The sequence below is a fragment of the Hydra viridissima genome, unplaced genomic scaffold (assembly GCF_058129835.1).
Source record: "Hydra viridissima isolate aposymbiotic clone 2 unplaced genomic scaffold, HvirCarnegie_v1 scaffold_15, whole genome shotgun sequence".
In the NCBI taxonomy this organism is placed as follows: Eukaryota; Metazoa; Cnidaria; class Hydrozoa; order Anthoathecata; family Hydridae; genus Hydra; species Hydra viridissima.
In genome coordinates, this window is record NW_028324314.1 from 7,350,001 (window position 1) to 7,362,500 (window position 12,500).

The window sequence follows — 12,500 nt, forward strand, 5'->3', positions numbered from 1 at the left end:
TAGGTTGATTTTGATTGCGTTTGATTATAAATTACGAATTTCGTCGAAATCAAAATTTAGAATAAATTTCTAGAGGAGCAAAAATTTAGCGAAAAAACAATACTTAAAACGAATTCTTATCTTATATATAACAAATTCTTATCTGTAAGTTTCGTTTCAAGTATTGTTTTAAATATTGAACTTCAGATTTTTTTATCTGTAAATTTCGCAGTTTTATATATATTAATAGGAAATTTTTTGATTATGATGAAATTTAGAATTCGCGATCAAACGCAATCAAAATCGACCGGAAAACGACCCCTGAGGAAAATACATAGACAAATATCGTCAGGTTAGAATTATTTTGTTCTATCTCTTATTTTAAACGTTGAAAGAAAGTTTTTGATTTTTTTCTATAAGTAAAAATTAATTAAAATTATATTGTTACTTTTTTAAGAAATAATAACTTATTCTTTAAATGATTTATATTTAAAGAAACTATTTAGAAAAAAAAATTTAAAAATAAAATGTATTTTAAAAGTAATCATTACTTAGTAAAATTAACAATTCATTTTCTCCCAACGTTTAAAGTTAGAGATAGAACAAAATAATTCTAACCTGACGATATGTGTACAGGGCCGGATTAGGACATTTTTAGGCCTGGGGCTGTAAGTATAGGAGGGCCTAATGTGGCGGTAAGGTAGTATAAAAAAAAAACAATAAATATAAATTGTAGCATAATTTATGTACTATTTAGTTAATCAATTAACTTTAAAATAGTTTTTTATATATTGACTTTTCTGGCCTTTTTTGAAGCAAACTTCTTGATCACTACTGTGAAATCTCTTGATCTAACTATGTCACTTTCAATGCATAATAAAGCCAAATCATTTAAGCGAGGTTGTCCCATTGTTGATCTAAGTTCATTCTTAACTCTTTTAAGGACTGAAAAAGATCTTTCTCCAGTACAGTTTGTGACCATAAGAGACAAATAAATTCTCAACACAGTGTAGACATTCACAAAGGTATCGGTCAAACTATTCTTAACTAGAAAGGTGTACATTTGCAGTTCAACACAATCAGTTTCATTGGGCGGTGACAATTTGGCAAACAGAGAAGTGAAGTGAATAAATTCACCATGACAGTTAGGTTCAACATCTTCAAAATATGTTTCACATACAAATGAAACACGATCTCTCATACCATCATTGGACAAAGATTGTAGATTTTTAAGAAAACCAAACCTTTTGCTGACTGTATCATATGCATTAGCCCTCTGTTTAAGAGCAACTAACAATTGATCAACTATAGGCAAAAAACACTGAACTTTAAACTTATCAGAAGGGGATAACTCTAGATCTTCTGAGTCACCATAATCCCATCCTTGGTTCCTCTTGCGCTTTCGCCTTGATTCACCTTTGTACGAATCGGTACCCAGATCCTTTCCTTCCTTTTCAAATGCTGTGAACTGGCTCCGAAGAGAATGAACAAAATCACCCAAAGAACGAAGCAGTTCAGTAGCGTGTTGAGATCCATGTCTGCCCCTTGTAAGTAATTGCTAGTGAAATTGAACCTATTCAGAATTTTTGACCACAATTGAACTAGGATACCTGTTTCATGATGACTCATTATATCTTTCAATCCTGCGGCTTCAAGTCGTGTTTCTGGCTTTTGGGACATATCTTGACACATGATATCCAGTGTAGACTTCACTTGCGTATAGCCAACCTGGAGGGAGTGTACAGCATCATAATGTGCTGACCATCTGGTATCAGATAACCTTTTTAAGGTAGGCATATTAAGTGGCTTTAAAACTGCCATCAAACGATTCCAACGAGAGGTGGAGGCAGAAAAAAATACAAACAGCTTATTTACAAAGTCAAAAAACGTTACAGCCTCAGAACAACATCCTACAGCACATTGACCAACAAGGTTAAGCGAATGAGCACAATATGGTATGTATTCAGCTAAGTTATTATGTTCTTTTATTTTTGCTTGCATGCCATTGAAACGGCCACTCATGTTGGCAGCATTATCGTAGGATTGACCTCGGCAGTCTTTAATTGAAATGCCAGTATTTTCCATAAAATCAAGTAACTTTGTTGCTAATCCTTCCCCAGTGTGCTCTTCTATAGGGATAAATGTCACAAAACGTTCAACTGGTCCTTTAGAAGTCATGTAACGGAATATAATGGTAAGCTGATCTACATGTGAAATATCTGGTGTTGAGTCAACACTAACTGCAAAGTATTTTGCTTCTTTAATCTCAGTTAAAATGTGGTCCAAAACGTCACGACTTAACACATGAATAAATCCATCACATATAGTTGATGACAGATATGACACATGACCTCGGCCTTTGTTCGCTCTTTTCTGAATATGTTCTGCAAGCAATGGGTCAAACTCAGCCACTAGCTCTAAGCAACCTAAATAATTGCCATTGTGGACAGAACCCACAATTTCGTTACTGCCACGGAATGACAACCCACGCGATGCTAACATTTTGATTACGGTAAGAATACGCAACAGTATGTCATTCCAGTACTTTTTCTCTGATTCAAATTGCTCTGTGAGCCTCTTACTAATGTGCTCTGCAGCTTTCCTACGTGTTAAAAGGGTTTCAATTGATTGAATGTGGGTTTCACTTGTTTCATGGCGAGCTAAGTCTCTTGCAGGGTGTTTCCAATCATCATATCCTGATGACATCAAAGCAGATGCTCCAATTCCACATTTTGAATTAAATAATTTACAATGGGCGCAGAAAACCTTACCAGTTGATGGGGAATAGCAAATCCAGTCTCTCTTAATTTTCTCACCGTTCACTTTTTCCCGGAAAAAAAGGGGCTTTGTACACTGTCGTTTAAACTTAAAAGTGTCACCAGGCAGTACTTTAGTAGATAATTTAAAATTGCTATCCATATGTTGGCATGATAAAAAACCATCTGCACTTTTGCTGAAATACTCACGCAGGTCGTCGGTTATAATCCACTCAGCCACATCGGTGTTGACAGTGTGGGTCGTCAGAGCCAGGGGTAACACTGCTGAGATAGTTGAGACGCTTGAACTTGCTGTAGCTGAGTCTGCAGGGACACTATTAGCACTACCTGGAACTGGTGCTGACATTATTGACATAGTTAGTGAATTTGAACTCGCTCTCGCTGTAGCTGATACCGAGACACTACTTGCAGTATTACAAAACTCAGTCATTTTTTTATTTTTGTTCAATAATTCATTTAATTGAATCTCATTCTTCTTCTTTTTTTGCATTTTGTCCCAACCGCTCAGGCCGCTCCTTTTCATTTTTTATTTTAATTTTGTAAACGAATGAGCAATGCTGTAATTTTCTGCGGTAACGGAAGTGATCATAAAATAAAATAAAATAAATTTTTTTTTTATGTTTTAATGTTTGAGAACATTCAAGTTTATTTATGTTTTCATCTATGTCCGCACAACTATTAGTTTTTTAAATACACGCTAAAAAATTAACTTCGTGACATAAATTTTCTAATCAAATAGGTTTTATAAGAGAGTGCTTTAAAATCATTCACTAATATAATTGTTTTTCCTTTAAAAGGTTTTTACATCAACGAATGTTTTAAAAGCATTCTCTTATAAAACCTATTTAATTAAAAAATTTATGTCACGAAGTTAATTTTTTTAGCGTGTTTTTTAAAAACTGATAGTTGTGCGGACATAGATGGAAACATAAATAACTTGAATGTTCTCAAAACATCTTTATGCGGAAAGATAATTTAAAAAATATTTGCGAATACCAAAATTCCGCCAAATATACGAAGATAGAGATATAGTATATCTCTATTCATTTATTTATTCACAACGCCTCCGCAGCTCCCAATAAATTGATTTAAAAAAACTGAGAAACATAGGAATATTTATCTGGTTTCCTAAAAAAAAAGAAAAAAAAAAAAGTAAAAAAAAAAAAAAAAAGTCACGGGCCTTAGGGCCTATTTTTTTTATAAGGGCCTGGGGCTGCAGCCCCATCCGCCCCTGCCTTAATACGGCCATGTATGTGTATAAGAGCCTGAGAAAAAGTAGCGGCTCGTTTGAAATGCTGCCAGAGAGTAAAATGCCAGAGAGTAAAATAGTTGAATTAAATAGTTATAAAACACATTCTTTCTTTATTTTTTGTTTAAATATTAGAAATCAAAAGCACGAACACAACTTATGAAACACCCTGTTGATCTTAACATAAGTCTATGGAGACCAACGTTTTTATCTTCTCTGCTTCGAGGGAGCACTAAAATTCACTTTTTCAAGTTTAAAAGGGGCCATTTTTTGAGGAATGCTGTTTTCCTCTGAAATCATCTCTATATTGGCTGGAATATTTCATCTTTCACACCATAACCTTCATATTTCAGAGGAAGAAAATTTTTTTAGATCGAAAACAATAACTTTTAAAAAGTTTTGACCACCATTTGAAGATATTTTTACCATTGCAATAGGATTACCAATGTCTCTTTCTTTAATTATAAATTTGATAAATGCTGTTGTATTTTTAACATAAACTGTAAATAATGACTAACGGGTCACCATCAACAAGTTCCTCTGTTTTACATTTATGTAAAATAGCAAGAGTTTGCTGTAGTTCACTTATTTTGATATTAATTCTTGAATTTAAAACACCTGTTAGATTCCTGCGTGAAGTAGAACATAAATTTTTTTTTTGTTCTCAGAGAGTTTTAGTACATTCGATAGCTCCATAAGAGTTTGGAATGAGATCAGATTTTTTTCTTTTCGATCTCATTTACTTTAACTGTAACAGAGAGAAGATTTCCGCCTGTAGAGAAACTGAACCACTTTCCAATGTTTTCATGTTCCATTTTACGTTTTAACAATCCAGATGCTATTTGTATTGCATTTTTATCTGCAAGTGATTCACTGATATCTATGATATTGTTTACAGTTTTACTTTTGCAACAACCGTGAGAAATGATCAACCTAAAATTATCTGCCTAAAGTTGATAGTGAGAATTTAATTATTTTAGAAATACATGTAAATCAAAATTACATAGGTAATTAAAAAAATAAAAATTTATTGAATCAAATTGTAAAATAATACAAACAGAAAAGATATTTCAATCTTAATTAAAAATTTCAAACAGAAAAAACTACAAACGCTACAGAAAGAAACTTTAAGATCAGAACTTTAAGATCAGAATTGAAGATGTACTCTTGAATTTTTTCACATGCTAAGAGTGTTATGGGTGTTGGAGATTTTGATCTCATACCTTTATTTGTTAGGTAACCTGCACAAGTGCATAACTTGAAATCTACCACCTGTTGAAAAATCATAACGTTATTTCGAAAGCAGCCGTAATTACTTTAAAATTCCATTACGGCTGACTCTACTAAAACTTTGGAAGAAAATAAGCAAAAAGTTATACATTTTAATTTTGAAAATATTCAGCTCTTAGTTTAGATTTTTTTGGTAACATAAATTGTGTTTACTACATGTGATTGATTAAATGTAAAAAAATCAGGAGTTGGGAAAGTTTCAACCTGGCGACCGCCAGTCATTTGGGAGAACAGTTTAAGAAAGTTTTTTTTATTTCTTTGAAAACAATCTTAATGCTATCATGAGATGTGTATTAACCACTACAACCCACAGTTGAAAGTAATAAGAAACTTGCTCGATAGTCATACTTCAGCAGGGTAGAAGTATCTTACACACTTGGAAAGCAGTTGAAAAGAAAGTGCGTGATAGTCATACTTCAGCCAGATAGAAGTATGACTATCGCGACTATTTAACAAGTTAAATTGTCTTTTAACAATTGAAATCTGATTTTCAAGTCTTACACACTTGAAAAGCAGATTTCATTTGTTAAAAGACAATTTAAGTTGTTAAATTCAAGGGGATTTCATTTAAACACCTTGTCTTACATCGTACTCAACTTAAAGCCACAGACTATGTTTTACGATAAAACTTCATTATTTCAATAATTCATTTTTTAAAGATGATTGCTAAATGATAGCTAAATGGATTGTTAAACATATTGTATGCGCCTTATAAAAGTTAAATCATGCACCTTTAATTATCTTGCATGTCAAGCTTAAATGAATAGCAAAGTTTTAATTATTATTGACTCGATAAACTCAATAACTACAAACACAGTAAAAACCAAAAATAATTTTAGAAATAATATAGAATCAGACATATTTAAAGCAGAAATAAAAAGAAAAAAATTAACCAAAACATACATTTGTATAGAGTTTTTAAAGAAGAAAAAATGTTTTTTTGAAAGATAATTTGAACGATATTTTACGATTTTATATCATTACTACTCCTACTACTTTTTTTTTTTTTTTTTTTTTTATCATTACGTTTTGATAAACTTTCATTCACATCATGTATAGGTATGGAGCTTTCTTTTTTTGTTGCAATAGTCCACCACCATTTTTTTGCGTAGGTATATATAAAAATAAAAAAATATACAAAATACAAAAATAATCGTGTGCCTATTGTCCCTTTTCGCAGTTGCTAAGCCACTGACACGTTATACAACCGCTATTTTTTGGTTACCAGTCAAATATTAGAAAACAAAAAATGTGATGCACAATTTTTTACTTTTCTTTGCATTACTAATTCTAAAAAAAGAAAAAATGAGCAAAAACATTTATGACATTCTATTGAGATGAAGAATTTCAACTTCTTTATAAAAAAAACACTTCTATTTTGATGACCTCAGTGTGGTAAAAGTTCGCAAAAAAAAACCTAAATCTGAAATTCTTTACACATTTTCACGCAATATTGTTTTTTTTCTGCGGGTAAATTTAAGCTTTATTACGCTTTCCGCTATAAAAAAGCCAAAACTAAAATTCTTTATACTGCAGCTCTGTGTAAACTTGCGTAAAAGTAAAAATGCGTTTTTCCGCAATTTTTTTTTTTACTGTCGGTGAGGTAACGTCGGTGCTTGATACTCTGATTTGAAGATTGTAGTTTCAACGGTGGCAATAATTTTGATTTCTAGTTGCTATGAATACCTATGTGCTTAGCAACCAGATATTTTCCTAAGTAACATATAAGTAACATATAAATAACATATTAGTAACATATAAATAACATATAAGTAACATATAAGTACCATATAAGTAACATATAAGTAACATATAAGTAGCATATAAATAACATGCAGGGGGGAAATAGAATTTTGACTGATTTTTTATCTGATTTTTAACCCACCCATTTTAAGTAACTATCAGACGTTTAGGTAATTTATGCTTTAGCAATAGTCAAAAACAAAAAAATAGTGCAAGAAACATCGCTAACTTGAAATTACATCAACAATTTATAAAGCAATAATGTAGTGTGGAGTTGATTGTTTGAGAAAGTGCAAAACATCTGAAGCAAACGTTTAATGATTTGTTCGGTGTGATGCTGGTTTACGCAATGATGTAATAACAGGGTCACTGGAAACAATAAGTCTTCTGATCATATCAGCATTTGTTATTCTTCTTTCGGCTAAAATTGGAGGCCAGAAAAGAAAGGCATTAAAATTTATTAGCAATAGTTTTTAAAGTCTTTCTTTCTTGCCTCTTAAGCTTTTTCGGACATAGGCCCTATGCGTAATGTCCGAAGAAGAATCTGCAGTAAGCTATGGATGATGACTTTTGATTTCTCCAAATAGGCACCTTTTGATTGCTGTTGTGAAATCCAATGGTTTTATGCAGATAATTAATAATGAACTTTTACATTTTAAACCTCTATTCATGTCTGCTTCTGATAAAACTTGTTTATAAATGCTTTGGCTAGCAGCGCTTTCAAAGCCAGTCTTACACGTGAGATTCATAACTTTTATTGTTTTGTCTGCCATAATCAAGTACCTCAGCACAGGTTCTTGAACTGCATAGATACTTTGCAAAGTATGAACCATTAGATCTTTTAAAGGAATAGACGTAATTTTTGTGATTTGCATGGAAATTAAGTTTTTAACTTACATGAGTTAATAACTTGAAGAAGAGATTGAACTTCTGAGTTGTTAAAGCAAATTTAAGTTTAAGTAAATTTATCTTCAAGCTGATCACAATATTTTCTCAATTTAGAGGGACACCTCGCTTCTGGACTACAGTTTTCGTAAACTTTTGTGATGATTGTGATGCCACACCCCAAATGCGGTGAATTAATTAATGTCTGCCACAACTTTGCTTTTCTTACGCAGCTTACGTTTCATGCTTGCCCAAAATTTTTCAATTAGACGAAGTTTACATCAAAAAGGTGCTGATGCTATTGCAAAAGTCTTGTCTGAAGTAGTCAAAGTGTTCTGCTGAGTAATGAAACAGGGTCAGAAAATAGCAAGCAAGGCAGTAACCCCCCATAAATTTATGCACTGGGGCGAGTATCTATTCGTCCCCGTGATAACCCGTGATAATATATTATTAGTTTAATGCTGTAGCTGGTAGAAGCACCAGCAAGTGTGAATTGCACACTTTGACAACTTTTTTAAGTAGCAATACAAGTTTTCATAAAATCTGTCATAAATGTTATTGAATTCCTTCAAAGATTATGCGTTAACGGCTTCTTCTGGCCAAAACCTTGTTTTGTTTTGTTTATTACTTGAATTTAGTGTTGCGTAATTAATGGATGATCCTAATAAAAAAAAACTATTCGAAACTCGATTTTAAAAGAATACTGGAATTTCAAGGTTCATTTATACGTGTCAAGCCAGGAATTTCAAAATTCCTAACTTGACACGTACAAATGGCTTAACTATGACAAAGTCAAAATAAAACCTTCTGTTCAATATGTCAAAGAAACGAAACTAACATTTATTCAAAGTTTATCACAGAAGGATTTAATAGTTGGAAAAAAGCCATTGAAAGATTTAATGTGCGTGAAAAATCAGCAAATCACCGATAAAATATTACCAAAGAATCATAAAAAGATAAAGATTTAAGTATACCATAAATGTATGAAGAAATTAAAGAAACTCCCGATAAAATTATTTCCACTGTTGCATCTTAGCAAGCACACAACGTTGAAACAACGTTGAAATAACGTTGATCAACATCGATCAACATTATTTCAACGTTGTTTCAGCGTTGTGTGCTTGCTGGGATTACTCGCAAGAGAAGGACTAGCCATTCGAGTTCATACAGATGATACAAAATTTGAGTCAGTTAGAATTACAGATGATTCGTAATTGAGTTCTTGGTTACAGAGAATGAAATATAAATGGATTTTGCATGAAGTAATAAACGAATTGCTTTAAATAATAGCATCCAAAGTAATCAGAGTTATTACTGCCAAAATTAAGAAAGTTAAATATTTTTCAATAATGCTTTACGAGACTTCAGACATATCTGTAATGGAACAGGTTTAATTGAGTTCGATCGGTCGACCGTGACACATTTCAAGTTAAAGAATGTTTTTTAGGTTTTTACGGAACAGACAAAGCTAACTGTAGAACCCTTTTCAAGGTGGTTTGTGATATGTTAACCACATTTAAGAGGGCAATACTTTGATGGTGCGAGTAATGTTTCGGGAGTTTAATAATAAGAGCCATCGAATCTAGAGCAGAGATATAAGAATATTAGATATAGAATAATATCGAATACTGAGTATAGAATAATATCGAATCTAGAGCATGGGGATAAGAGCCATCGAATCTCGAGCATTATTTGTATATTGTCAAGCGCATTCACTAAATCTCATAACCCAAGACTTTATGAAGAATGTTATCGAGGTAAGAGATATTCTTCAGCTTACTAGGGAGTTAATTACGTTCATTCGCGAATGAAAGAAGAGACTTACTTGGTTCAAGACATTTCAGCGAGAAAGTGACTATTTGTCCTTGAAATCATTTGCCCAGAGTAAAAGCTTTTATTTAAAAACATACACTGATATTATTGATGCATTGAAAGACGTCATTTACAACATGGGAGAAAAATTTAATTCTGTCATGTGGGAAGATTTAAAAGAGGAATGGAAAAATCTTGGTTTAGATAAACCTAAAGATCCAAGGAAAAGAAAGCTACCAATTAAATTTGAGTGTGGATTGACAGAGCCGGACATTTTCACTGCAAAAAAGAGTTACAAGCATTATATTAACTTATAGTTATAGTTTAAAAGCTGTTGCGTCACTGAACCCATCAACGGGATACTTAGCGATTTATAAAATAGCGTGGTAAGGAAGTCAAAATATCATCCAAATGTTCAGATTTCGTTGTTGATTTTATTCGAATAAATTTTTGCATTTTAGTATTGTGAAGAGGGCTATTAGTAAATATTAATAAATAATTGGATTTATGTTAACATTTTCTTATAAAGTTGTAAATTTTTAAGAAATCGAATCAAAATTAGAAGTAAAAAAAACGTTATGTAGAATACCAAGCTATGTTTCTCGGAATACTGATAAAAAGAAAGAAATGTCCAATGTTAGGTCTAAGAGATATCGAGAAAAATTGAAAGCCGATCTTAATAAAAAAAACAGCTTATGCTGCTAAAGCAAAGTTAATAATTTTAAAAAGCCGTGCTTTAAAAAGAAAACTTTTAAATCAATCTCAAGGACCAAGCTCATCTTTTAAAAACGTTCAACAAAGAGGAAAAGCATTGGAAAAAGTTTTAAAAGCACTATCAACTTCAAAGAAGAAACAATCTGAAATTCTTTCCATTCTTTCAAATAGCTCTGCTGGTAAAGATTATTCGGGTCTAACTCCAGCATGTTCAAAGCTGTATGGTCTATCTTAAAGCGATGTTTTAGCAGTTGTAAACTTTTATAATGAAGATGAAGTTTCCCAAATATCACCAAACAAAGAAGTTGTCACTCGAATTCAATTATAAGACGGAAAAGCAAACAATATTCAGATACGTCGTTTATATTATACGCTAAAAGAAGCTTTCGAGTTTTTCAAAAAAAGCATCAGCACTTAAAAATTAAACTCAGCAAATTTTTCGACCTTCGTCCACACAATGTGAAATCATTTACAAAATTTCCGCATTATGTTTGTGTTTGAAGTTTGCATGAAAACAAGCGATTTGCCTTAGATGCATTAACAAAATCAATTCAAGCGCCTTCAATCAAAGTTGGATCTGAAATGATAAATAACTTTGTTTGTGAACCGCACTCATACGATTGCGCCTTTGACAAATACGTTACATGCAAATGTATGAAACAGTTCGTTAAACACTTGATAAACTGTTGATACATTTGGTTTCGAAGTATCCAGGAACAAGTGGAGAAAGCGTGAAACTAAAACATATGCAAACGTTGAAAAAGTTTCAAAAAAGTCTTCTGTAACAGAACTGATCCAACACATATCAGCGAGTCGTGATAAGTTCGTTAAAGACGCATTTGTAAAGAAAAACCAATCAACAATTTTTAAGAAACTGAAGGAAGTTTCGATGAGTATATCAATCTATTTATAAACCTATATATATATATATATATATATATATATATATATATATATATATATATATATATATATATATATATATATATATATATATATATATATATATATATATATATATATATATATATATATATATATATATATATATATATATATATATATATATATATATATATATATATATATATATTAGGGATATGACTTTTTTGCAACCTACTAGGCCTGTATCGTAATTCAATGAACTTTTATGTAAAAAGAACGAATAGATGTTTCATTTTGACATATTTTGAAAAAAGGTCACCCCAAAACCAAAAAATCGAATTTTCAATAGGTACACTTTTGTACAGTAAATGAATATTAAAGGCTGAAGATGTTGTAAGAGTCATACTCCTGTTGTTATTTTATTTATTTATGCAACATGTACTGTGATATAACAAAAAACATTATGTGATATATAATTATACATGTATTACAAAATTAACAGTATCAAAGCGTCTAGTACAACAATATACATAACTGTCTGTGTCTATAGGCCTACTGTGTTTAGTACAGGGGTCACATGATGCTCACGTCTCATAAAGAGTCTAGCGCTTATTACTTAGAATGAATCGAAGTTGCAGTTTGTCTTTCTTTCTGCAGGAAGCATACAGGTCTTGCATCACCTTGATTGCACGTTCAGCTATCTGATTACTTCGTGGTATGTCGATGACGGATGGCTCTTTCTTCCAGTGATTTTTGAATGACTGCAATGCCTTTTTGTAAGGCTTCAATACATCAGATAAATTCTTGAAGTCATTGTCATTGTACTTTTGACTACTAAACCAATGTTCTGCCCACTCATATGAAATGAACCTGCAAACCTTCTCCAAATTCTTTCTCGCTTCAGGCATAAGAATGAACGCCAGAATGGCGAGAATGGCTCTTGAGTTCCATCTGGCATTGCTCATATTAGGAATGTTCTGAAAGTGAATCAGAGGGAAGTTTCTTTGTTCTTCATAGAACCTAAACACTCTTGTTAAATGGTACAAAAACTTCATATTGTCTCTCCACCCTGATTTATCAAGAATTTCTACAGTTCCATTCACAAACTTATCCTTTAGTTCATCATACTTATTCAACAGTTCAGACACAAATGGGTATTCAATGTT

At 31.9% G+C, this 12,500-nt stretch overlaps 1 protein-coding gene across 1 annotated transcript; it reads right to left on the reverse strand.

The window, feature by feature from the left end:
• Nucleotides 1-763: 763 nt before the first annotated feature.
• Nucleotides 764-3,186, reverse strand: LOC145186407 (zinc finger MYM-type protein 1-like). Its single transcript, XM_090072540.1, has 2 exons — nucleotides 1,571-3,186; nucleotides 764-1,523 (listed from the first exon to the last, which is right to left on the reverse strand). Exons 1-2 carry the CDS (start codon nucleotides 3,184-3,186, stop codon nucleotides 764-766), a joined length of 2,376 nt encoding a protein of 791 aa, XP_089928666.1.
• Nucleotides 3,187-12,500: the final 9,314 nt, after the last annotated feature.

Bases quoted from the DNA above. Each gene is read 5' to 3' on its own strand.
- LOC145186407 (XM_090072540.1), bottom strand. From the start codon at position 3,186: ATGACTGAGTTTTGTAATACTGCAAGTAGTGTCTCGGTATCAGCTACA. The intron at 1,524-1,570 runs GTCAAAAATTCT...ATTACTTACAAG, and splicing joins GGTATCCTAGTTCAATTGTG to GGGCAGACATGGATCTCAAC.